General features: G+C 39.8%; 1 protein-coding gene across 3 annotated transcripts in view; it reads right to left on the bottom strand.

Moving 5' to 3' along the window:
* The window catches only part of CUEDC1 (CUE domain containing 1), a 1,479,154-nt gene that overhangs the window by 248,952 nt on the left and 1,205,642 nt on the right, over positions 1-24,560 (bottom strand). For 2 of the 3 annotated variants that reach the window (XM_044054587.1, XM_044054588.1), the window contains one exon: positions 4,520-4,609. The exons of the other annotated variant lie outside the window; for it this stretch is intronic. In XM_044054587.1, the coding sequence (XP_043910522.1) occupies positions 4,520-4,609 (90 nt within the window). The remainder of the gene's footprint in view (positions 1-4,519; positions 4,610-24,560) is intronic. 3 annotated transcript variants of the gene reach the window in all.

Below are 24,560 nucleotides of genomic sequence, written 5' to 3'. Positions count from 1 at the left end.
AGATTGGGAAGAGAGATTAGATAAGCAATTCACAAATAAACTATGGGAGGACATATGTATGGCTCTGAAATATACAGCAAAGTCTAGAAGATTTTGGATTTTTGCATGGAAGTGTTTGCATCGGTATTTTTATACCCCAAGCAGGCTGCAGAGTATTTTTCCTCAGGTAGGTGGCAAATGTTGGGGGTTTAATGGGGAAGAAAGAGGTAGCTGGGAACATCTGTTTTACGATTGTAATGAGTTGGCAAACTTTAAAAATTCCCTACAGAGTTCTCTGTCGGGTATATTGGGTAAGCAAATGAGTGTAACCAAGGAAATAATTTTTTTTGTGCTAGAATACATGATCTGAATTGCCTAGACATAGTAAGGCCTTGTTAAGTTTAACTTTGGTGGTTGCCAAAAAGCATTTACTAGAAAATGGAAATTAAAGTATAAACCAGACATACTTGAAGTAGTGAATACTGTAACAGAGATAGGAAGTGGGATCTTTAGAAAAGGGTAAGGGTAAATTACATCAACACATTGGAAATTGTTGGAACAATATATGCAGAAAAACGTTTTGGAGGAAGAATGAGGTTAAAAGGAAGGCAGATATTGAAAACTTTATGTAATGTTGGATTGATTATATTGTACAGAACAATAAATGTGATGCACAATGTCTATAAATGTAAACTTGTTAACATGGTTTGATTATTTTCATATAAATGTAAATTTGCCTATGTCAAAAAATATGGGTTGGTTCTTTTTTTACAGCGTAATTTATGTACATGTGCAGAGCTGCCGAAACATTGAGGAGAATATAAATTATTGCTGCTCAGAAGGAATAAAAAAAAATCAGTTGAGAGTTTAAAAATTTATCTTAATAGCTTTGATAATTTTCTGTAGCACATAGCTAAAATTGAAAACTGTAACCAATTTCATATGCAGAAATTAACACTTAACTACCTTTTAATGAAAGAAGTGTACTTCATAGTTTATCATCCTTCAGTTCTATATATTTATTCAGGGTCACATGGTAGCTAAAGCCCATCTCCACAACCAGTGATCATAAAAATAATACATCCAATCCTGGAAGGAATGCCAATCCACTGAACACCCAAACTCATACACAAGACTATGCTATCAGAAGGATCACCAGTTCATCTTAATGCATGCCTTTTGGATGTTTGCGTAAATGAGGATTACTCTGAAAACTCAGCAGGACATGAAGAGGACACAGACTGTCAAATGGTACCCCATCTGGGAACAGAACAGGGGAGCCCATTATTGTGTGGGAGCATAACTAACTGTTGTAGCATCCATTATCCCTATTAGACTAGTTAAAATGCAACACACAACTAGTGACTGATGTACCTGAAACAGAATTCAGAACAGATTTCCATAAAAAACACTGCAATACCTCATTCAACTGTAGTGCATGGATGGATGAAACCTTCACTACAAAATGGACACATGAAGACAACAATAGAAAACTGATGTACCCATTCTGAGTGAAGGGTGGGAAGAGCATGCACTATCATAATCCCTCAGAGACAAGACAATGCAAATGCATGATCTGGGGGGTAGGCAGTAAGCTGACCAAACCACCACTTTGTGTTTGCCTTCAGTGCAGATGTGCAAAAAACATGTACTTGAATAAGGAAGGCATTATGTGCCTATGTGGTGATGTGGATCACACATTCTGCTCCCCCTCACCTCCCTCACCCAGGGGAAGAGCAAGGGCCACTACCTGCTGCCCTCATTGCTGGTATGCTGGCGAGAGCACAAAACACCCTTGTAGCTTCCTGAATGATGGTGTCCTCTGGACAGCATTTGCCCTGACACTGGGTGAAATTCTAAGTCTTGGGGAATGACTGGGTCCTGACTGACTTGAGTGAGGCTTGGTGATCAGCAGGCACAGGGACAAATACACATATATGAAACAAAATCACTGCAAAGTCTGTCCATCTCTCCTAGCACTTTTGATTCAGATGCAGCATGTTAGTCTTTATCTATCCAAACAATACCCTTAAAGGACCAAGTCCATGATTTTTGTCAGAACTTTAGAGTCTAGTCCTGTCTACTGAACAGTGTGGCCAGCTTTGTCATCCAGAGTGCAGCTGTAATTTTCTCATCCTTCCTACCATTCAACTCTGTTTCTACTGCATTATGCGAGCCTTCAACTTCAGTTTACCCTTTCCACTTACAATATGATGTATGTTATTCCTCGCAAACTACAGCACTGATAATTTTATTTTTTATTGTATTTTTAGAAGACATGCAGCCTGGTAGTAGTTGAGGAGAGGTGTCCTCATTCTGTACATTCTACAAGTACAACTTGCATGCTAATTAGACTTTGTCCATCAGTTCAGAATGTACCTCATGACTAATGGAAGCACTGCACCTGTTAATACACTTACTATTATTCTACCCATGAATCTCTGCTGTCATTAATCTTGGGCCATCACAAAAAGGGTTCACCTCTTGGCCCATATAGCTTAACAGCAGTCAATATAATGCATGAAAATAAAAACAAAATTAATAGAAATAAAAATATGTAATGTTGCTTTACACTGACAAAGACATGAAGCAGTTTGGAAAGCAAAATGTATAACATAGTGATGTAATAAAGTCCTCAATTGTATTTGTGTGGATATGCAGTGGGTGATCTCTGTTAACAGCATAACATATACTGTAAAAGTATGGAGGCCTAGGCTCTATATAATGTTGCAGAATGGCTTTTGGTAGAATCATAGCTCATTGAAACTGACAGAACACTCATTTCATTGAGCATTTATCTTGTTCAATCGCAACTATTAGCAAACATCAGATTTTGGAAAGAACATTCAGGAGTACTACACTCCCCTTACTTAATATTAACTGTATGGTTACACAACCATGGGGAAAACAGAATCACCACTCCCACTGAGTCACTAATAGTGAACAAATAGAAATCACACTGCAGAGATGGTCTACAAGTGCCATGTTCACAATTAGCCAATTAAACCCACAGATATATAGTTCAAATAGTATATGGCACTACACCACTCTGCTGAACAAGTTTCAACCAAATATATTTTTCAGCAAAAGAAAGAATTTTCTACTAGAGCTGTGATTCTATGAAATGCCACTGTGAAACTTTTTATTTACTTGTTTACATGTTTACCAGGGACTGGTCATAGCATGACCAGCTGTAAGCTCAGTCCAGGTTACATGCAAAACAGCAACAAAAATGTTTAAAGTAAAACAATCAGAAGTAAACAAAGCAAACAAAACAAAGCAAACAAAACACTGTGCATGAAAACAATAACACTATATACATATCTACATAAAGAAACTCACATACGTTTTAATAACGAATTGAGATAGGAAATTATCCAAGGGGCCTACTACCTTTGCTTCAGCTACAAAACATGTCTTTCTTTAGCAAATTATTTAAACTTTAGCTGCATGATTACTTCTTAATTAAGATGCCCACTTTATAAGCAGATCAAGTTTCTCCATGAAGTTTGCTTTTAGTAAGTAAAATGCATATACTGTCACGGCTTATCTGTGTGACTCGTAACACTGTGCAGACTACACATTTTCATATAATGTACACAACTTATATTATTGTTTAAATCTATGTCAGTCAGTTCAGTTTGTTTTGTTCTAACCTGCATTGTTACACTGTGCCCATAAATGCTTATTTTCTTTGTGCTGTCTTTGAATATTCCAAGACCTGTACTGCCAGATGCACTGTCTACATCAGACTGCCAAATGTCCTTTGGGAAATGCAATACTAACATTGTACATCTCAAAGGACCTGACCCCAACGGATGACAGCTTCAACAAATTTACTAAATACACAATAAGCCTTCAAAAGGCAGCCTATTTTATAGATTTATGCAACCTGCTTTTGTAAGACCTTTCCAAAGGAAGGAAAACGGTGCTAGCACAGTGGGGACTTCAGCGTCTTCAATCAAAAATATATAAATAAGTAAAAAATAGCATTAATATTTAATGCTTGGTCTCAGCTGCTGTGGCTCATGAGTTATATGTGCTATTGTTATTTTCAAAATACAGGGAAAGGATGAATTCCCTGAAGAAATGCAAAATAATTTATATGTTGTAATACAGTGCATCTGCTATTGCTTCTGCTGAATCAAAAACTTAACAGCTCCGCAGAAGGCACCAGCTTTAAAGAAAATGCATTAGATTTATAAAATTATTAGTGTTCCACCTATCTTGGCTTACAGTGCACAAGTGCTCATTCAAAACGCTTTTGGCATTCTATACTACACATTTTAGTGCGACTGATATACTGTCTTTGTAATGTCTGAATCATTATGTTGTAATGTTCTGTGTGTGTATTTTTACCTGTCTTATTGGCATTTTGTCTTATTTATACAAGTGAACGAAGGCAAAGTACAAATATATATATGCTGGGGAGGATACGAACAGCTCATCTCTCATCTTTACACAGGGTAGGAGCATCATTTAATCTCAATGTTAAATATAAGCCCTACAGGCAGACAAAATCTTATGCCAAACAACTCACATTTCCCCATATGTTTCAGTTTGTCCCTGAACATGGCATCATCACACACAGTAGTTCCCGCTTCGGTGGCTGCAGGGAAACTTAAATCACCTGAAATGAAAATGAAAATGTTATGCCGTACACTGTCAGCTGGAAAATGGGCATTATTTTGCAATTTCCAAGTAACACCTTAGCTTCCACTCTCTGTTGTAGCATCAGTCATTTATGTCATCTGTCTGTACCACAGCTACCCTCCCCAACCTCCTGTTCCCAATGATCTTTGAAGCTTTCCATATGCTACTGATTCTGCAGCTACAAGGAGGGTTCCAGTCACAACTCTGGGTACAAGGGGCATAGGCCACTGAAATGTTTCTACAGAAGGGAAGGTCCTTTAATTTCGCCAGGATTCCTCCGCCTCACATGCATTGGTAGGGATGCTAGACATTAAACGCATGCACCCCCCACCCCGAAGACACCAGGAGTACAGCTCACATCAGCACATAAACCATTCTCTTCAGGCTGAGATGCTGTTCACTCCAGATCTAATCTTCTAATCTCTAGTACTTGAAACTGGTTCCCGAAGCCCACTCTCTGATACAGCAAACAGTGGACTACAATCAACCATCTAATGACTTGGTATCTGCGTTAACAAATGTCTCTACTTGTAACATGGTTGGACAACAACTCTGTTAGCTTTTAAATCTATGACTTCATAATATGGGAGGTAAATTATTTACTACAAAATCACAAAATCTACACATGCAGTGCAAAAATGCCTTGCATCTCTGGCCAAATTCTACAACTCCATAATGATACAAGGCTTTAGAGAGTCACAGTTTCCCGACAGAGTCAGCACAGTACAACATGCAATGTCTTACCTATTCCAAACATAGCAACATGTAAAAATAAAATAAAATAAAGGACAAAAACAGTGACAATGCAAAGCAAGATGAAATGGTTAAGCCATATAGTGTAAAATTCATCAAATTTAAAATTACTGGATTTATCTTGGTAGTTCCCATACTACAAAAGTACAATCTCTATCAAGTAATAAAACTAATGTTAAAACTACTATTAGCAACTCTTTCACAATGTAAATATGACACTTTAGGGCTACTCTTGTACTTAATGAATTAAACATTTTACCCAATCACCAACATATCCCCAAGAAAGTTCCGTCTCTGTTAATTATGATAGTGTATGTAGTGAAATGTATATTGTGTTAGCACTAGGGTACCCACCCTTTGAACTAAATGCTGCACAAACACTGGAAACCTTTCTTCAGACATGTATGATCCCTCCCTTCTACTCAGTAAATGACTGACATATAGCCAGCAAACAGCAATGTTGGGTGGGGTAGGTGTTAAACAGAAATAACACACCGCCCAGGGGTAGTGTGAGGCCTGACATTGCACGTACAGAACCTCACCACCTTTGGAAGATCTATTATTTCTCTATACTCCCCACTCTAGAGGACATTATTTTGCTTAGAAAATTGGCTGTTAAAATGTTGTGTATTTGTTTGATAATTTTGTAATCTAAAACAGTTCCTCTGCCTAATGTTCCAAAGTTGGTGTAGGATATGTAATTTTTGGGAGATGACTATTTTACATCCAAAATATTCCCTACCTAAATATCTAATGTCTACACACACACACACACACACACACACACACACACACACACACACACACACACACACAAACATTCATGCAGATTCTAATACAGTTAATTGTGTTAGTTTTGCTTTATTTAGTTTTCATATACTCACTAACCCATGGCTAGAGACACAGTTTAGCAAAGGGAAGGGAAATGACAGGTTATTGAACCTGATGCTGGAATTACCTTTGTTGAAGTTTCATTTACGTTTTTTTTTTTTTTACTTTATTCATGCTTGCTAAACTGTGGTATTGTAGCCACATTTAATGTGCATAAACAACATGGCAACTGATTTTTCTTCCCTATCCATGCTTTGCGGTGAATTAATATGCTAATGAGAAGCTGCAGAATTTGCTTTAATCCCTTTTGACCCTTGGGTAATGACCTCAGGGTCTGCTGTTGGATTTTTAAAAAGATATCTGTGAGAGTCAGGGACTCTGTAGTACCTGTCTGTTTTTCTGGGAGCAGGAGGGAGGGTGTCTGGAGTCAAGCTGGATTCAAGGAAGACATCATCCACCAACATCTAAGACTGGGGGATGGCTAGGGGCCTGTGTTGTGGAAGGTCCAGGAACTCTCTAGAGTCTCTTATTAGACTGTGGGTAATCTTGACACTCACATTTGAAATGCTCCCTTAAAGTATACAGGGTTTCCACAAAGGAAAAATCTTCTGGGGGAGAGGCTGAAGGAATGGATTCCTCTGCATCAGAATCCTCATATGTGGAGAGGGGTTGCATGCCTTCATAGTCAGATGCATCAGATTCATCTAACTCTTGTTCAGACAAAACTACTGGAGATGGATCTCTTTTCCTTTTTGAGGGAGTGGCTTGGCTTCCCCTAATCAGCATGATAAGGTCTTCTGCCATTTTAAGCATTTGAGACTGAGGCAAGAGAGCAGGCGCCTGATAATGGGTAGTCAGTTTCTTAGGGGTGTTTCGACCCCCCTGGGCTTAAGGAACTCAGTTGTTTTCAAAAGAATGATAGCCATGAAAGAAGGCGTCAGTATGTGTCGTGATTTGGTGTTGCAAAGGACTTCTTCAGAAGCCAGTGCCTGCACAGCAGCTCTGGACCCATCCAAGATAGAGACGACCATAGGATCCTTAGACAAAGAAGAGTTCTGTGGCATACTGGACTCCAAAAGGGTCTTGGTAGCGGCCTGCGAATTAACTGAAGTGGGCATCAGGGGCTGCGAAAGTGCCCGAGTACTGGAGGACTGACGACCAACTTAATGGAAGCATCGTCAGAAGGTTTGGTCCTGTGCGGTCTGTCTCTGTCTTTATCTTTACGTTTTTTCAGAAGATCTGCTGTTGGATGGCTTACCGAAGCCATATCGGAATTCGAGGACTGTAAACGGAAATATCTGGCTACAATAAGGGCCCAACGATGAATAGTTCTGGTGTTAAACAAAGCACAGAAGCAACAACGAGGGACGTCGTGGTCTGGGCCTAGACAAGTGACGTGGTAAGAGTGGAAGTCCCAGTGCAGTCTTTGCTTTCCACAGGCAAGATAATTATTAACTTTTTCTGACATGGGTTAGTGCAAGAAAAAAGGATTCCCAACGGGGTACTTGGCTTTCGAAGACTTCAACTTCAATTCGGAAACGAAACTCAGATAGCAGCAGACCGGCACTTGTGCGAACTGCTTCTGCTTTGGTCTCCATGGCAAGAAAGACTGATGTAATGGCATCAGCTGCCTTCCTTTATACCACTGACGACCGGACGTCAGTCCTCAAGCAACAGCAACTGATGCAAAAATACTAAGTCTCTGGTATTCAGGCCGGCCGAGGGCTACCCTGGCAGTGATAACCCAAATGTGATGACTGTAACAGTGAAACACGAACATCGTTTGTTTTCCAATAGGGTATCACTTAAAGTTCTGCCATTTTCTAATCTACATTAGTCAAGGTACAAAACTCCTCCCCTACTGATTGCATGCCCTAATCCTACTTGCTAAGAAACAGTTCTGAACTCACACTTTCCCTCTCTCTTTCTCAATCCAACTGGATGCAACACAGAACCAGGAAAGCAGCAACACCCTTCAGTGAAACCTGATCACAAAAAAGTAAATATACGCTAGGTGAAGTGGGGGGGAGCACAAAGCTATGACCTCCCCACTAAGCATACCTCATTTAAAAAACTCAAGATGGGTTATGTATTTCCACTGAACTAGGATGTAACTTTCGCAGGTCTCACTAGATCATCTAAATACAGTTACTTAAATGTTATATGCAGTAACAGTGTGAGGCATACTGACCTTCAGAAATGTCCATCAAATAAACATTGGACCTAATACCATAACAGCATATGATAAATGCCATCTCACAAAGTATTACTATTTTCTTAAACTTCTGGCACTCTCCTCTTTCATCCCTTAATTAAAGTCCAGTAATGTCACTGTCCACAAAGCCTCCAAGAATCATGCCTGAAAAAAAAAAATCCCATAGCCATTTGGTTCAAGTACTGTTGTTATGAATATAGCATCCAGGAAATTTAATTAATATGAAAGTTGTTCTCTTCTAACAAAAATGTTGCATTCACATCCTTGTGCATGAGGAGCTGACCCAGTCCTAACATGACAAAAGCATTTAACAATATTAACACGCATGGTTTCATTTGGAAGCTTGTTCCAGAAAGATATTTCTGTGCTGAAAAACAATTACAAAGGGCAATTTAAAACTAAAAACTGATAAAATATGCTGCAATTGCTGGAGAATTTTTTTTTTGCATTCTTTTCAAAGTTCTACAGCCCGTCCTGGCAGAAAACTTTAAAACTCTAAATTAAGACCAATAAGGCATCCATCTCAATGTTTAAACATTTAGTACTTCAATTTTTGTCAGAGCTAAGCTTAGGATGACAAAAGCCTGTTATGTCACTCACAATGGACAGCCAAATATACATTAAAAGGATTAGTAGAAAAAAAACTACATTAAACATATTCTTACGATAGTAAATATTTACTATACATTATGTACATTAAGTAGTGTATTACAGTGTAGAGAAAGTAGGTGAGCTGAGAAAACTTAACCAGCTGCATATTCTTCAGCTCGGTTATATGAAGAATCCCTTGTGCATTTTATCATGTTTTTCTCTCAATACTGAACTGTTTTTTAAGTCTTCACTGAAATATGGGCATGTTACATTCTTACCTATGCATTCTCCATTTTAATTACCAGATGTTGTCCTCAATGCTCAGCCTGAAAATGATCTGCTGTGAAAACAGCTCTACCCTGGTTACTTGAAGGAAGGAAGGAAATAAAAACAAAAAAATAAATAAAAACAAGCACAGTTAAAGGAACAATCCCAGAGTCTAAAATTCTGACCGAAAGAGACTTGTCCTGATATCTCCCAGTTGTCACCTCCCACTAACCACATCATCATCAACCCTACTCCTGGTATCAATTTACTTTATGCAGCCCTGTTTTCATTCCCTCTAGTGAACACAATTAACAATATTCACTTCCTGTCAAAGCTTTCAGTCCCTGATCAGTGGGAAGTTTATTACATTTTTGTGTGTGTTTGTGGTGGGGGTGGTTAGGCAAGACAGGCAGTGTTTACTTTTTATGACCTCATCAAAAAGCTTATCTTAATTGTGCAGCTCTTTATTTCCTTTATTTATTCTGCATAGCGTAACTGCGAGCAATATAGTCAAAAAAGTACAGTTTAGTTAATTTATACTAAATCTTAGCACTCTCTTGACATATCCACCTTGCTCCACAGTAAAGCAGTCTCAGAATTAGTATCTATAACTATCACAGGTTGCAGTACTGTACAGCCCTCATTGTGGCAGTAAGTCTTAGACTTCATTGCTTAAAATTAATCTGATACTTGCTTCACACACGTTTTTTTATAGCAGATCAGAAAACCATTACATTTGTCTGGTATTCAGAGATCAAAAAACAAAAAATGAAAAAAAAAAAAAAAAAAACAGAAGAGTGCTTTTACTACTGTTCGAAACTTGCGTCATTCTGATGCTTTCTACAGAGCAAGTGGCAACCATGCATGACATCATAGCACATGACATCATAGCACTTGGCTAGCATTCAGAAATCTGCACAAAATAAAATATGAAATGAACAGAAAACTTTGTTTACTAACGTTTTAGCTTTGCACTGCTCATATGCTTTCCTGCAAGGTAGTAGCAAGTGAGGTCATAAAATTCCCGAAGGGCTACTTTTGTCTGAGAATAAAAAGCACCAGTAATGAATGACTCAGTCAAAGGTGTTGTGAGTGCAACTGCAATTTGAGATGGAATTTGACTAAGACCATTGAAACTTCCTGCAAGCACCCCTCCCCCAATCCCCGCAGCCAAATCTGGGACATACTCAGAGATAAAACACACCACAGGATACTACCCGTGATAAAGCAAAGTCACAAATCCAAAACGATCAATGCAGCAAAAAAAGGCAGACTTTGCAATGCTAGATCAATTATATTTATTAAATGTAATGTAACAACAAAGCTTTCATATACAAGATCCTTCATTAGTGTTAAAAAAACATTTGAAAAAATCCCATCTAAATAACAATTCATATAAATCACAAGACACAGCCTAACCAATCCACAAAGAAGATTAATTAATGATATTGTAAATTAAAACTATAAAACTATATTTTTGGATGGGAGTCAGTTTAGTTGCTTTAGAGAAGCAGTGATGTTATCTATACTGGCTGGTTGGCTGTGAATTTGGCTACATTCATTGTACCGCTTGGTTGAGACAGAGGAGATAAGATTGCTTAGGACAGGACAGGCATATAATGGGGGGGGGGTAGAAAAGTGGTGGTTACCTTTTGTCCAGAGAGCCAGGAAGATATATATTTTTTTTACTTTACAGAGGCAGCCCTAGCTTTGACGTGTCTTCTTCATGGCTTGCTGAAGGTGGAGATCAAATTCCAGGTGGCTGTCTATGATCACATTTAGTTTGTTGTGGAATACCATTTCTATATTTAGTTTGATAAATGATGGTATATTAAAGGTAGCTTTTTGTGAGGGGAGGGAATTGGGGGATGAACAGTACTCAATTACTTAGTCGATCACCTTAGAGTTGCTCCAGTAGTCAGGGACTTAGGGACACACATAGATAGTAATCCAGCCTTTGACCATCATGCGTCTACAGTGGTGAGGAAATCATTCTACACTGCACAACTTATAAAGAAAGGTATGGCATCTAAGTCCGTGGAAGTCATTGTTCCACTGTATTCGACATTCATCAGACCTATCATTGAGTACAGTGCCCCCTTTGGTATGTACCTAACCAGGCATATCCAACAACTGGAACATCCACAAAGAATACAGGACATAAGTAACACGTCCTATGCAGACTGCCTCAAGGCTCTATCCCTATATTCTGTCTCACACAGGCTTATGAGGGGAGATCTATGCCTGGCATATAGGGCACTGTCAGACCCTACTCTGATGGACCTCCTGCATATCTACAAAACAAACAGCACCAGAATTACCCATTCTCAAGACTTAAACCTAGCCTGTGATATAAACAGGACCTACTGGAGAGAGAGGTACGTATCCCAGAGACTACCTCATCTACGAAACAGGCTCCCCATCCATGTAAAACAGAGTTTCTCCCTAACCCAATTTAAGTGCAATTTGGACAACTCGATGGGAAACCGGAAATCCATCCCTGGTTTGGGACCTATGTCTCTAATGGACACAGGTAACCTGTAAATGATTCATCTCCCAGGCCCATGCTTACACTTATCAGGGGTATCAGAACTAGTCATAGATTTGGGATGCATGGCTAGACTTAAAAAGGCCCTTGTGGTTGTTAGCCTAATAAATTCCTATGAACCTATGACTATTACTTATTAATTTATTTTTGATTCAGGAGGAGTTGTGAGTTATAGATCCAAGGATCTAGGGAGGAGACCGATTTCTGGTTAAATGTTTGGTGCATGGGGAGTGTCCTCCCAGCAGATACTACAGTGGAGTCATTGTTGTATTGTACTATGGTGGCCTCTTTGTCTGCTGTGTTTAGGTTGTTGATATATAAGTTAAACAGTAGTAGCCCTTGGATGAAGCCTTGAGGGACTCAGATGAATTCAGGAAGAGAATAGCAGAAACTGTCTTTCTGTTTTGCTGGACCTATTAGTGAGGTAACTAATAAATCAGTAAGTGAGGAGAGAGACAGTCCATAGGGAAGAGAGTTTTGTTAGGAGAATTTAATGATTGACTGCATTAAATGCCTTGGATAGACCCAGAAACATGGCTGAGGTTACAAGACCAGTATTTCCATTGTGATTTATTACATCTGCAAACATTAGAAGGGCAGTGGTTGTAATGTGATTGGGTCTGAAATCATGTTGTAAGGGAGACATGAGGTTATGAGAAGTAATACATGTAATAAGTTGAGAGTGAAAACATCTTTCAAAGATTTTGGATAAGTATGAGAGAATGACGATAGGTCTACAGTTTGTGAGCTCGGTTGATGAGCTGCCTTTATGGAGGTGTATTATACAGGATTTTTTCCATAATACAAGAACATATTTTTCTGGGACATATTGTTTTTTTAGAATTGAGACAAGACATGTAAGGCTATCTGCAGTATTCAGGTGGAAATGGTTAGAGGCAGTGGTTGTTATCTTAAGGGAACGTTAGCATTTTTTGGCACAGAGAAAGTGTGAAGGCTTGCTGTGGTTTCAATGACTGGAGTGGGATGGCTGGATTTGTAGTTTTGTTTTGCAGGAGGGAGGTTACTATATTTACAGTTACTACATTTACAAAATACGAGTTAAAACTGTGAAGCAATGCTTTGGGAGTTATTGGCTGGGGTTTGGTTGATTTTGCATGATAGAGCACTGTATTTATTGATTTCCATCAGTTTTTTTAATTGTTTGATGATGAGTTTTGGCCGTTACTATAATTAGCTTTTTTTTGTCCTGTTTTATGCATGGTTTGCTATGGTTTCTTAATTGTCTATACAGTCATATGTATGTCAGAGACTTGGTTTGTAGCCGTAACTTCCTGCATTTATCTCTAAGTTGCATGACTTGCTTTGTTTTTTTTTTTTTGTTTTGTTTTTTAAGTTAAAGGACTGGTTTGGTTTTTGCTATTTTGGTTCTTAATGGTGCTTGCTCTGCCAGGATGTTTAGAAATACTGTATTAAATGTTCATACAGTCCTTATAAGCCTAGCTGCACAATCCAAATCTGACCCACAAATATGATTTACATAGGGGTTGATATACTGACTGCCTCTGTCCATCACAGACATAGGCGTCAGAGCAGTGGTGAACTTCTGATCACCCATCCACTGATCCAAGTTGCACTTAAATACGGATAGGGAGCAACTTAACTACAAATGGATGGGAAGCCTGTTCCAGAGAATGGGAATTCTCTGAGAAGCATATTTGTCTGTCTAACATGCTTTATTTATGCCACAAGCAAAATTCAGGTCTTTTAATTTAGTATCTCTAATGCTGTTTATATTGTGGATGTGCAAAAGTTTCATCAAAACAGGCTCCAGAGATCCCTTTAAGGCCATGCAAAAGATCACCTCTCAGAAATTTATATAATACTGAGTAAAGAGACATGGTTTTCAGGTGATTGGCATAGGACATTGACTTTACCCCCAGAATTCTTTTTGTTTGGAACCTTTGTGGATGTTCCATTTGTTGCATGTGTCTTGGCATGTACATATCGAAGGGGGCATTATACTCTATGATGGGTCTGATAAGGGCTAAGTACAGTGTTAGGATGACCTCTCTGGACCTAGATGCCATGGCCTTGCTTATAAATTGAACATCAGAGAAGGATTTTCTTACTACCTTGGACACATGCTGTTCGAAAGTTAGGTTACTATCTACACGAGTTCCTAAATTTCTGACTAATGAATCAGCTTTTAGGGTAAATTATTGATTATGTAGTTACCCAGGGTGGCCAACTTCCCAAAAGGTATTGTAATGCTTTTCTTGGTATTGAGTTTTAAGCCACGGCTTTAGCAGCAACCATTTGTGTTAGACTTTCTTGAAGGGCATTCTCATCTTGGGGGAAATTCAATGATTGCTTCCAGTTTGTAATCTTCTGCGAACTTGGTTAGTCAGAGACCTTTGACATTTGATTTGACATCCAAGAAGTAGATGCCAAAGAGGAGTGGGCCTAGCACTGAGCCCTGCGGGACTCCACTGTAGACCGGCCTCTTTATGTTGGTGGCCTCAGATTCTAACCTCCTGGGTCCTAAGTGCATGCCAGCCAGCTATCCAGAGTGTTATGAAGGGGTTTATACCTAAGTTCTGTAAGTTTGTTGACTATGCCTAACTGAGGTATTGTACAAAATGCTTTAGCCACGTTTTCCCCTCATCCACTGCCTTTCAAAGAAGTCCACCAGATTCTGTAAGCATGGCCTACCTTTGACAAAGCCAAACTGGGATGGATCCAGTGTCTAGTGGTTCCTATGTTCTTGCTTATAATTTCCATTGCAATGCAAATAAGTCTAGTCAGACTAATGGGTCTGTAATTTCCAGATCTGTTGAAGGTCCACCCTTATGAAGGAGGATGACTGTTGCAGTCCTCCAGTCACATGGCACAAAGCTTGTTCTAAAACTATAGTTAAGTAATTACTCCAGGGGTCCTGATAAGTCATATTTTAGACTGCTCAGTTGGTATCTTGGGATGTTTTTGGGGTCTGTTGAGGCCGTGTTCTTGGCTTTAGTGAGCACAACCAGTACATGCCCCCTAGTAATAGTTGCAGTGGTTATGTTTGGGTAGTTTATGAGGAATGGTTGGGGGTGAGAGGGGGCTAAAGTTGGAAATGAATTTGTCACTAACAGGGTCACTACAATGCCAGGCTCAGTAAATATGGCACCATTAACCACCAGTTCAACATATTGCTGTGTGCCTCCCTTGAGGTTTCTGACATAGCTGAGGAAGGCCTTATGGTTATCTTAACCTCAAAACTGGCTTTGTCTGACCAAACTAGCCTTTTAATTGCGTATTTATTTAACTTTATAGGAATTACCCTTCCTGACTTTTGCCATCATTTTTTTCCTTTCCTTTTGTTGCATATCCTGTTTACTTTGTGATGCCACCAGGGCACTTTGTTTCCAGGGCTAGTCCTGGGCTTACTTCTGGTAGGTACAGCAGCCTCTATGCAAACACTGGCACAGCTGTACAGAGTTTCTCAGAGCAATATGACAGGCTGCTGTGTTCTCAAGGTTTGGAGGTGCACTGAATTTTGACAAAGGTAATTTGGCATGGAACAGTTCCTGTTGCTGGTTTTAGTAGGATTACGGATTTGATTTTAATTTCAAAGGAGACAGCTTCATGATCTGATACTGCAAAAACAGACCTCAACAACACAACAATACCAAGAAATAAAATAGTCACAATGCAGCTTTATTGATGAACCAGCACAATGTAGCTCATTCAAGCTGGTTCATCAATAAAGCTGTGTTGTGACTATTTTATTTCTTAGCTTTATGATCAGACTTTACCAGTGAGGATAAGACATTGGGGGGTAGGGGGGTGCAGCATTCTCCCATAATTGTGAGCACAAGGTCCAATATGTTAAAGCCTCTAGCGAGAGTATTCACTATTTGGTCAAGGATGTTTATATTTATAAAGTTCAGGGATCTCTGTGCCTGTAGATATGAGACCATGTAGGATTCCCAGTCTATAGAGGGGTAGTTAAAGTCTCCCATGAGTAGGGTGTTAGGTTGTATGGCAAGTGTCTCCAGCTGGTCCAAGTATGCACTGTGAGCTTCTTGGGACATGGAGATTTACCTATAGCTGGCTGGGATATGGTACAGGATTTTTGTCTGTGGTGATCTGCACGTGTAGGAACTCCAGCATATCATCCTGTTTCAATCACATGAAAAAGGAAGACGAATCCGATGTGTGGTATAAAAACTCCAACTTAAAAAACAAAGCACAAACCACTCTAAAATATCATGCAGTTCTCTCCTGATATTTTAGTGTGGTTTGTGCTTTGTTTTTTATGTCATCCTTTTTGCCCACCCTAGAAGAATGCTTTTTATTGATGTACATTTAGACACCTCCACCTTTAGCCCTTGTCTGTGCAGCTACTGGTCTAAAAGTGTGGATGGCACTGAAACCTTGCACTGCTGGGATACTCTCTGCCGCTTGAAACCATGTCTTGTTATTTGCACAGATGTCTATATTCTCAAGTTTGAGAAGGGCCTGGAAGGACTGAAGTTTTTATTTAGGCTTCTGGCACTGAGCAGTAACTCTGTGAATTTCAGTTGAGTTGATTTTATGTCAGTAGGTTTGTCAATTTGGCATTGCCTAAAAAAAGCACTGTGGTGTGGAAAGGTGCAGATCAGCCCCGGCGAAGCAATGTTACCCATGCCCCCCCAAGCTGACAAATAAGGAATCCTTTTTTGTCTACTGCTTCATTAAGGAGAAGAGTTTTAAATGGAGCCCAGTTGATCTGGAGCAGGCTGGAAATAAGTTTCTTTACTGAAGTTACTGAGCTTTCCGACTGTGTTATAGTGATGAACCTTGTGGAGCTCTTTGGAGTGTCTGATTATGTAGCATAGCTGGTGTTCCCCTAGGCTACCTGATAGGGTGCCACTTGTGGCAACGTTTTTTGGGGTGGACATTAGAATACACCCTCAGGCTAAACAGTTTATAGTTGGTACAGGTAATTAACAACAAGGCACAAAGTAGAACAGGTTTACTTTCATGTACTGGATGCAGACACCAAGAAACTACGAAGAAGTGTAAGTTGCTCTTCAGGAAATAGGACAGTGGTCAACTTAGTAAGTGGTACTTAGAGTGCAAGTACTACTCCATTGGGTGGCATATCACAGTCTCTTTTTAGCATGAGGAAAACACATACTTGATTAGTTGAAGTTACTGCACAGCAAGGCTCTGCATGTTAAACTTGCTTACGTTGCACAATGAAAAGATTCTCGGTGAAAACTTTTGCAGAAGTGAGCCTTGTGGCAGAGGTCCTGCTATTTCAGGGTTAGGGAGGAACGTAGTGACAACAGGCACCGAAAGTTAAAAGAGCAAAACTCTACTACTTATATTAACATTTGTTCTACCAATTATTAGTTTAGCATCTGCACGATCACAGCATACTCCTAGCATACATGTCAAACTTTAGGATGTCTTTGACAGACTTTTACTAATCGAAAAGGGAAGCCTAGTAAATGTCTTCTGAATTTCTGACATTGTAAATGTCTTCTGAAAGTCTGATATACTGTATTATTAATTAAATTACTAAGTTCTACAAACTTTCAGTATATTCATAGGCAGATGATAACACTTCGAATGGTTTCTACTAGGTCTGTTTTAATCCATACTTTCACAGTATTCACATCCTCATCTAAAGCAACTCTGTCACAATAAAGTTTAGAAAACATTTTCTAATATCCTAAGCATAAGTAAGACAGCCAAAATAATAAGACTCTAATGACTAATTTAAACTGAATTATCAAAATTCGTCTCAGTGTACCCTTTCATAACTGTTTAATTTGGACTGTACAATTACCAATTAGAACAGGGACACCCAATTTCCTGGAAGATGCTACACTCTACATTAAATGTTTGATACTATTATTGTGTTCTTATCCCACACAAATATGTCTATCAGTTAGAAGAGCTTCTTAAAGGAAAAAGCAATTAAGACTCATGTCAGTTGCTTCTTTCATTTATTTTCAAAGTCACAATTAAGTGGGGTGGTATAGGGGGTTACCCTTGCTTCCTCACAGTACTTGGCTCCCCAGTTTGGCTCTAGCTGGAATAACATCTGTGCAGACTCTGCAGGTCTTTCTTGCATCCATGTGCATTTTACCAAGGTCTATGGTTTCCTCCCACATCCTAAAGACATACTAACAAGTGAATTGGTAACTCTCTAAACTGTCCGTAGTAACCAGCACTGGTTCTGTTTTTTACAACAACTGCTCTCTATGGCATGATTCGGCTCCTTACAGCTCGGAACAGAATAAAGAAGGTACCTGTGAATGAATGAATATTTAGGTAATAGATAATCTCTGTAATTAGTAAAAATTCTGTAAAACCAAACAATACATCTCCTGTAAGCTCTAAATTAAACCCAACCAATTCACACCTACCTCCCAAGAATTCCATATAATACAACCATACGAACACCCTTAAAAATACTTAAACTACTCTCATCTTGCCCCCCCAAAAAATATTTATTCATGCATTTATATCAATAATTTCCAAAACTGTCAGTTCTGTTTTGTCTTTCATAACGAATTCAAAAGCTAATATTGTTCCTCTCCTTCACAACACAAACATTTGCAGGACATGGGTAACATGAACAGATCTGATGAAGCAAAGCTATTTTCTTATTTTACCTATTTTAACAGAAGGAAAATCTTGAAATATTCTAAGAGAATGTTTATGTGCCATATAAATAACCTACATTTTATCTTCAACATGAAACTCACCACAATATCTCCTGAAGAAATATCATGCAGAGAGATCAAAAGGCCCATTCACAAGCAAAAGTTCTTCATTTCCAGTGTCAAGAGCCAAATAACTTCTGCTGTTCTTTTATACACAGACTAAATAACTGATTTGTTTTCACCCCCTGCTCTGAATACCAAAAAACATTGCATTATATTTGCTTGATCTGGTTTCAGATAAAATTAACTTTGCTCTCAATCACTTTACTTTCATCTTCCCAAAGTTTTATATTTAGAATGCAATAAATTATTTTGGAATTCTAAATCATCAAAGCTTCCCTATTTGCTCTCTCAAAGTAAAATGTTATGGTTTGAAAGGGTGCATAAACTTCTCAACAGATTCTTGCTAATGACTATTTCTTGTTTGAAAGGTTTCAAAATGCTTATTTGCTCAGAAACAGTATCATGTAACACTATCTTGCCTTCTAATTCTGTGCACCATTTTAATATACTACACTGTCAAAAACATACCAAGAAGGTTCTCTGATTCAGACTGTTTTTTTTCCCTACGGACTGAAATTTATATTATTACCGTAACATCTCTGTAAAAAGGCAGCCCGTGCCATCCGTGGAAACATACTGGAGGTGCTCTGCAGACATTGGGACTACCCTCAGACCTTTCACAGCCTGTTATTCACTCCTCCTCTTCCCTTCATGCATCATGTTTGTCCGTCGTCAGTTCTAACACATTGCAAAAGCTGAGGAAGTGTAAAAAGTGAAGAGGAGCGGTGACAGAAACTGTGCTAAAGTAAAAGAAAGTGGATGGGGAGAGGGAATGCAACTGTAGGTGGAACACTTTCTCACAATTCCATACCTATGGTAAGTGCGTAACTTTCACACTAATAAAAAGAGGTCAAGCATCGGTAACCGAAGGCAGGAACATTAGCTTATCCTCCAGGATGCCTACCCTCATGGAAACATACTCCCCAAAAGAAGAGCTGGACTTGGGCACTATACCCAGCTTATACTGTTACACGAAAGTGTACTACAAAAACTTACCTGGAGCTGCAGAAAAATCGTCTAATGAAGTGCCATTACAGAACATGGTCTTGGATGTAAACATTGCTGTTAAAGAATGGTCTTAGGGGGTTGCAGGTTGAGATCTACCATAGGTTTCATGACAAAATGCCATTTAATTAGCTAACCATCTAGAAAGGGTCTGCTTAGTTACCTTCTTGTCTGATCTCATTTTAGCACCTGAGATAAATGCTGACTATCCATGTGAAAAGGTTTGGCTCTGTCTTCATAAAATCTAAGCTCTCTGTGAAGATCCATAAAATGGAGAAGATATTCAACACAGAGCAGGCATTGAAAACACAGCCAAACCGACAGACTAAGACTTTGTGTCAACTTTACATAAAAAGGATACATGCATTATAACTGTCCCCCTTTCCTTATGGAAAACTAGATAAAGCAGTTTGACACAAAGAAACTGCAATTTAGACTTCTTCTTGCTTCAAATAACTGTCAGTACATAAAGGGTCTTCATGAAAAGGGCTTCAAGTTCAAATGTTGGAATTTAAGCTTCCTATACATAAAGAAAACACCCGACATAAGAGCAGAATCCTTGATATGAGACCCACTCTGAAATGTACCTTGTAGAAAAGGCTTACAAACCTTCAAGGAGGCTAAAGAAGAATCTAGACCAAAACATAAGTTAGAAATTGTCACCAAATGATCCTTGATAGAGAAATAATCAGGCCTATATGTAAAGGCTTCAGATGGATAAAAGATAAAAGTAGAGTGGCATAAAATTCATCCACAGATTTTTTAGCTACCCAAAAGGAAAACAAGTTCATTTGTCCTTGCATGCCCTTTGGGTAGATGGATGTTTAGCAGATGTGATAATGAAAAGTACTCCTTTGGAAAAACAGACTATCCTAGTGATCAATGGGACTAAAGAAGCTAAGAAGTAAGCTTTTGGGGAGTAGATGATCTGCCCACCGAAATGCTCTTACCATTACATAGTACAGAAGCATCGATGGTCACTTCTGCCTGAGCAGTTGGACATGGTAAAGGTTCCCAGTGGGAAGGCTTGACTTCTGTCACCAGGTTAAATAAAAATGACATGCTTTGGAAATCCAGATGGGCTGGTCGAGAATGTTTAAATGAAAAACCACTGAAGTTGTAAGATTTACTGCAAGACTTCTGCAGGAAACATTTAGGAAACCTACATTAGTGGCAGTGTCTGCTGTAAGATCATAGAGGATTACTGGGCTACTGACACTGGGAGAACATTTTAAGCCTAGCCATACTTCCAAAAATATTAGCCAGGTTTTAGTCTCATCAGTTTTTGTCAGGGTTGTCAGGGTATAACTCAGGCATGAGTGGTCAAGCACTTACAAGGCACCGCTATGTAATAGAGACACAGGTGCCAGACCAGATGTTCATAGGTTCATAGGTACTAGGCTATCTGCCCGAAGGCATTTATACGTCTAGCCAGAATGTGTTGGCTTTTGCCGCCCCCTTACATTAGTTCCCTGTGCCTCTGTCCAGCAGAGACACTGAAGTGATCCCCGAGGTAAACTTTCTGTTTCCCATCCACTCGTCAAGGTTTCTTTTGAAGGGTGCTAGCGAGGAGCTCTGCCTAATATAGATTGGGATCTTGTTCCAAACCATGGGAAGTCTCTGGGACAGGAGTCTATCCCTCCAGCACGTCCTATTTATTGTTGTGGTGAGGTTTAGATCCCTAGAGCATGTGGCTCACGGGGACATGGTTTTCGTTAGGTGGAGCATATCCATCAATTCTGGGTTAGACATGGCCTTGTATGTCAGGCAGAGATCATCTCTGAGTAGGCGGTATGCAACAGAGTACAGCTGTAATTTCTTCAGTCGAGCTGCATAGGGCATCTGTTTGAGGCCAGTGATCCTCTTGGCGAGGTACTTCTGTGGTCTTTCCAGCTGTTGCAGGTGTCTTGTAAGGTGCATCTCAAATGGAGCGTTGTACTCTATGATGGGTCTGATGAGTGATGAGTAGAGGGGCACAATGACCTCTCTTGATCTGGATGCGAACCCTTTTGTGATTAGGTGGGCCACGTAGATGGATTATACAACCACTTTGGCAATGTGATTATCAAAGTTGAGATTACTATCTACTTGGGTCCCCAGATCCCTTATTACGTCTTCCGTATTTAGGGGACTACCACCTATGTGGTAGTTTGTGTGTACTTTGTTTTTTCCAAAGGGGATGACTATGCACTTTTTGGCATTTAGCTTGAGGCCATGATTTTGACACCAGGTATCCATCTCAGTAAGACCCTTTTGGAAGATGTCTGTGTCAGCCAGAGAGTCAATTATAGCCCCTAGTTTGCAGTCGTCTGCGAACGTGGTCAGCCATTGTCCTCCTGTGCTTGCCTGTACCTCTGAAAAGTACATGCCGAACAGGAGGGGGTCCTAGGACTGAGCCCTGGGGAACGCCATTTGTAACCAGTTTAGAGTCAGAACTAGCTACCACAACTCTCACCATGTGGGTTCTGTCCGTGAGCCAGCTGGCAACCCATCTTGTGACGTAGGGGTTTATGTTCAGGCTGGAGAGCATGTCTATAATACCAGAATGGGGGATGGTGTCGAAGGCCTTTGCAAAGTCTAGGTAGGGTGTGTGTACCACCTTTCCCTCATCTATAGCCTTGGTAACTGTCTCAAAGAAGTCCACCAGGTTTAGGAGGCATGATCTGACCTTAAAGCTGACCTGGGTAGGGGTCCATTGTTTGGAGGTTCCCAATGTCTCTGTTAATGAGTTCCATGATGATGCGCTCCATAGCCTTGCAGACCAAGCTTGTCAGGCTTATAGGGCGATAGTTCCTGGGGTCTGTTGTGGCTCCACCTTTGTGGAGTGGAATAACAGTTGCTGTGCGCCACTCTATGGGTACGTAGCCTATGGAGAGGCTGAGTTTGAACAGTATGTTTAGGTGAGGGGTTAGTTCGTCTTTGATCTCTTGTAGGATGCAGCCTGGGACACTGATGCTGTGTTTTTGGCTTTGGAGAGGGCTGTTTTAACCTGAGAGTGTCTGTGATTTCAAGTTTGCTTTTGAAAAGTTTTTCACGGTGGTTTTCTTGTCCGGGGGTGGGGGCAGAATGTGGATATCCAAAGTGATTTGTTTATGGTCAGATCTAACTAGCGAGGGGTTGACCTCCAGTGTGGAACACCGGTCGCCCATGTTGGTGATGACCAGGTCCAATATGTTGTCACCTCTGGTGGGAGCGTTGATCAGTTGAACCAGGGCGTTTGAGTTTATAAAATCTAGGAAATGTTGGGCAAGGGAGTTAGTACTTGAGGAGTTCTCCCAGTTAATGTTTGGGTAATTGAAATCACCCAATATTAGGGTGTTTGGTAGGACCTTTATGTTTCCCAGTGTTTCCAGAAACGTGGAATGGGGGTCCTGGGACATGTTGGGTGATCTGTAGCAAGCTACAATTTGAATTGCAGTTTTGCTCATTGTTAGTTGCATGTGGATGATCTCTGAAGCATCGTGCTGTGCCACTAACCTGGAGGTGTGAGTATCCTTGATGAATATGGATATGCCCCCGCCTTTTGTATTTCGGTTTAGGTTCTGTGGCTGAAATGTATGGTATGAGTTGTAGCCTGGTAGTGCTGGAGTGCTCTCTGGAGCCTTAAACCAGGTTTCTGTTACTGCACATTTATCGATTTTCTCCATACTGAGGAGTGCCTCAAGTGCGTGCATTTTGAGGTTCAGATTTCTGGCATTGAGTAGCGTTACCCTCAGTTTTTTGTTACTTGTGCTATTTACGGCGGTGGGTTTGTCTTTTGAACCTTGCCTAAAAAAGGCACTATGGAGTGGCAAGAGCCTTGGCCAGTATTCGAAAGCCTAAGGGTGACAGGTGCAAGCCGTCTCTAGCGAAGCATCGTGGCTTGTCGAGCATGTCATCCCAGGCAGACAGACACTGGATCCCCTTTGACTGACACCAGAAACATAGCCAATTGTTGAAATCGAGAATTTTTTCTCTATACCGTGGTATCATTCTTGATGAGGGCAGGATGCTACTCAGGGTCAGAGTCATACAGGCCTGGGCTACGTGATCAGAGAGCTCTTCCATGTCTCTTCATGTAGTCCAGAGAGGTATGTACAGTTACAATTTCCCAAATGGCTCCTGAATATGTATAGGGAAGAACTCTGTCACATGGATGGGAAGCTGGTTCCATAGAGGAGGCAGTCTCTGAGACACATACCTGACTCTCCAACTCTTCTCATTTACGTTGCAAATGAGGTTTACGTCCCTTGATATATACGATCCTATATCCTGGGGCGAACTGTTGCATCTAGATACAGAATCCATAGTAAGTTTAATGTTTCACATTATGGCCATAATTACTGCCACACTCATTCAATTTAGTATATGGACTGACCAGTGTTCCTTTGAAAAAGTTTCCTAAAACAGGATTTCTGAGGTGGGTGCCACTGCCGGCAGCAGCAGTTTTCTCAAGCAGCCTGAAAAGTGATTCACTGCATCTCAAGCATAAAGATATATCACATTATAAATAAATTAAAATTTACAGGATAATATGCCAGACTTAGCACTCTTACAAAAATGCTCAGTTATTATTAAGAATGCCATGGGATGTTGTAGAGTGTCAGTAATTTCAGCAAGTATATGAGTACACATAAAATGCCAATCCATCAAAACTCAAATATGAAAAAAAAATTGAATACCTATACAACTGAAAACGTAACACATCTAAATCACAAGCCATTAACAAGAGTAAGACTTTCAAATACCAGTTATGCAAGAAATCTGGACAACGCCAAAAATAATAGGGGGACAACTGCCCAAAATCAGGGACAGATTTTAAATATTGCTCCTAGAAACTTAGGATGTTATTAGAATGACAGGTTTTGCATCATCATGCATTTCCTGATGGATATAAATACAAAATTCAAACAGATGTCATTATTGAGTGAAATCAACCTTCACTGACTTGCCAGAAAACCAGAAATTTTAAGAGGATCAGACAAAAGATCTGTACATTTTGCGAAAATCT

The sequence above is a fragment of the Protopterus annectens genome, chromosome 13.part0 (genome assembly GCF_019279795.1).
Source record: "Protopterus annectens isolate FY-2018-M chromosome 13.part0, PAN1.0, whole genome shotgun sequence".
Lineage (NCBI taxonomy): Eukaryota > Metazoa > Chordata > Ceratodontiformes > Protopteridae > Protopterus > Protopterus annectens.
The sequence above is the reverse complement of the archived record's forward strand: the minus strand, read 5'-3'. Positions and strand labels throughout refer to the sequence as shown.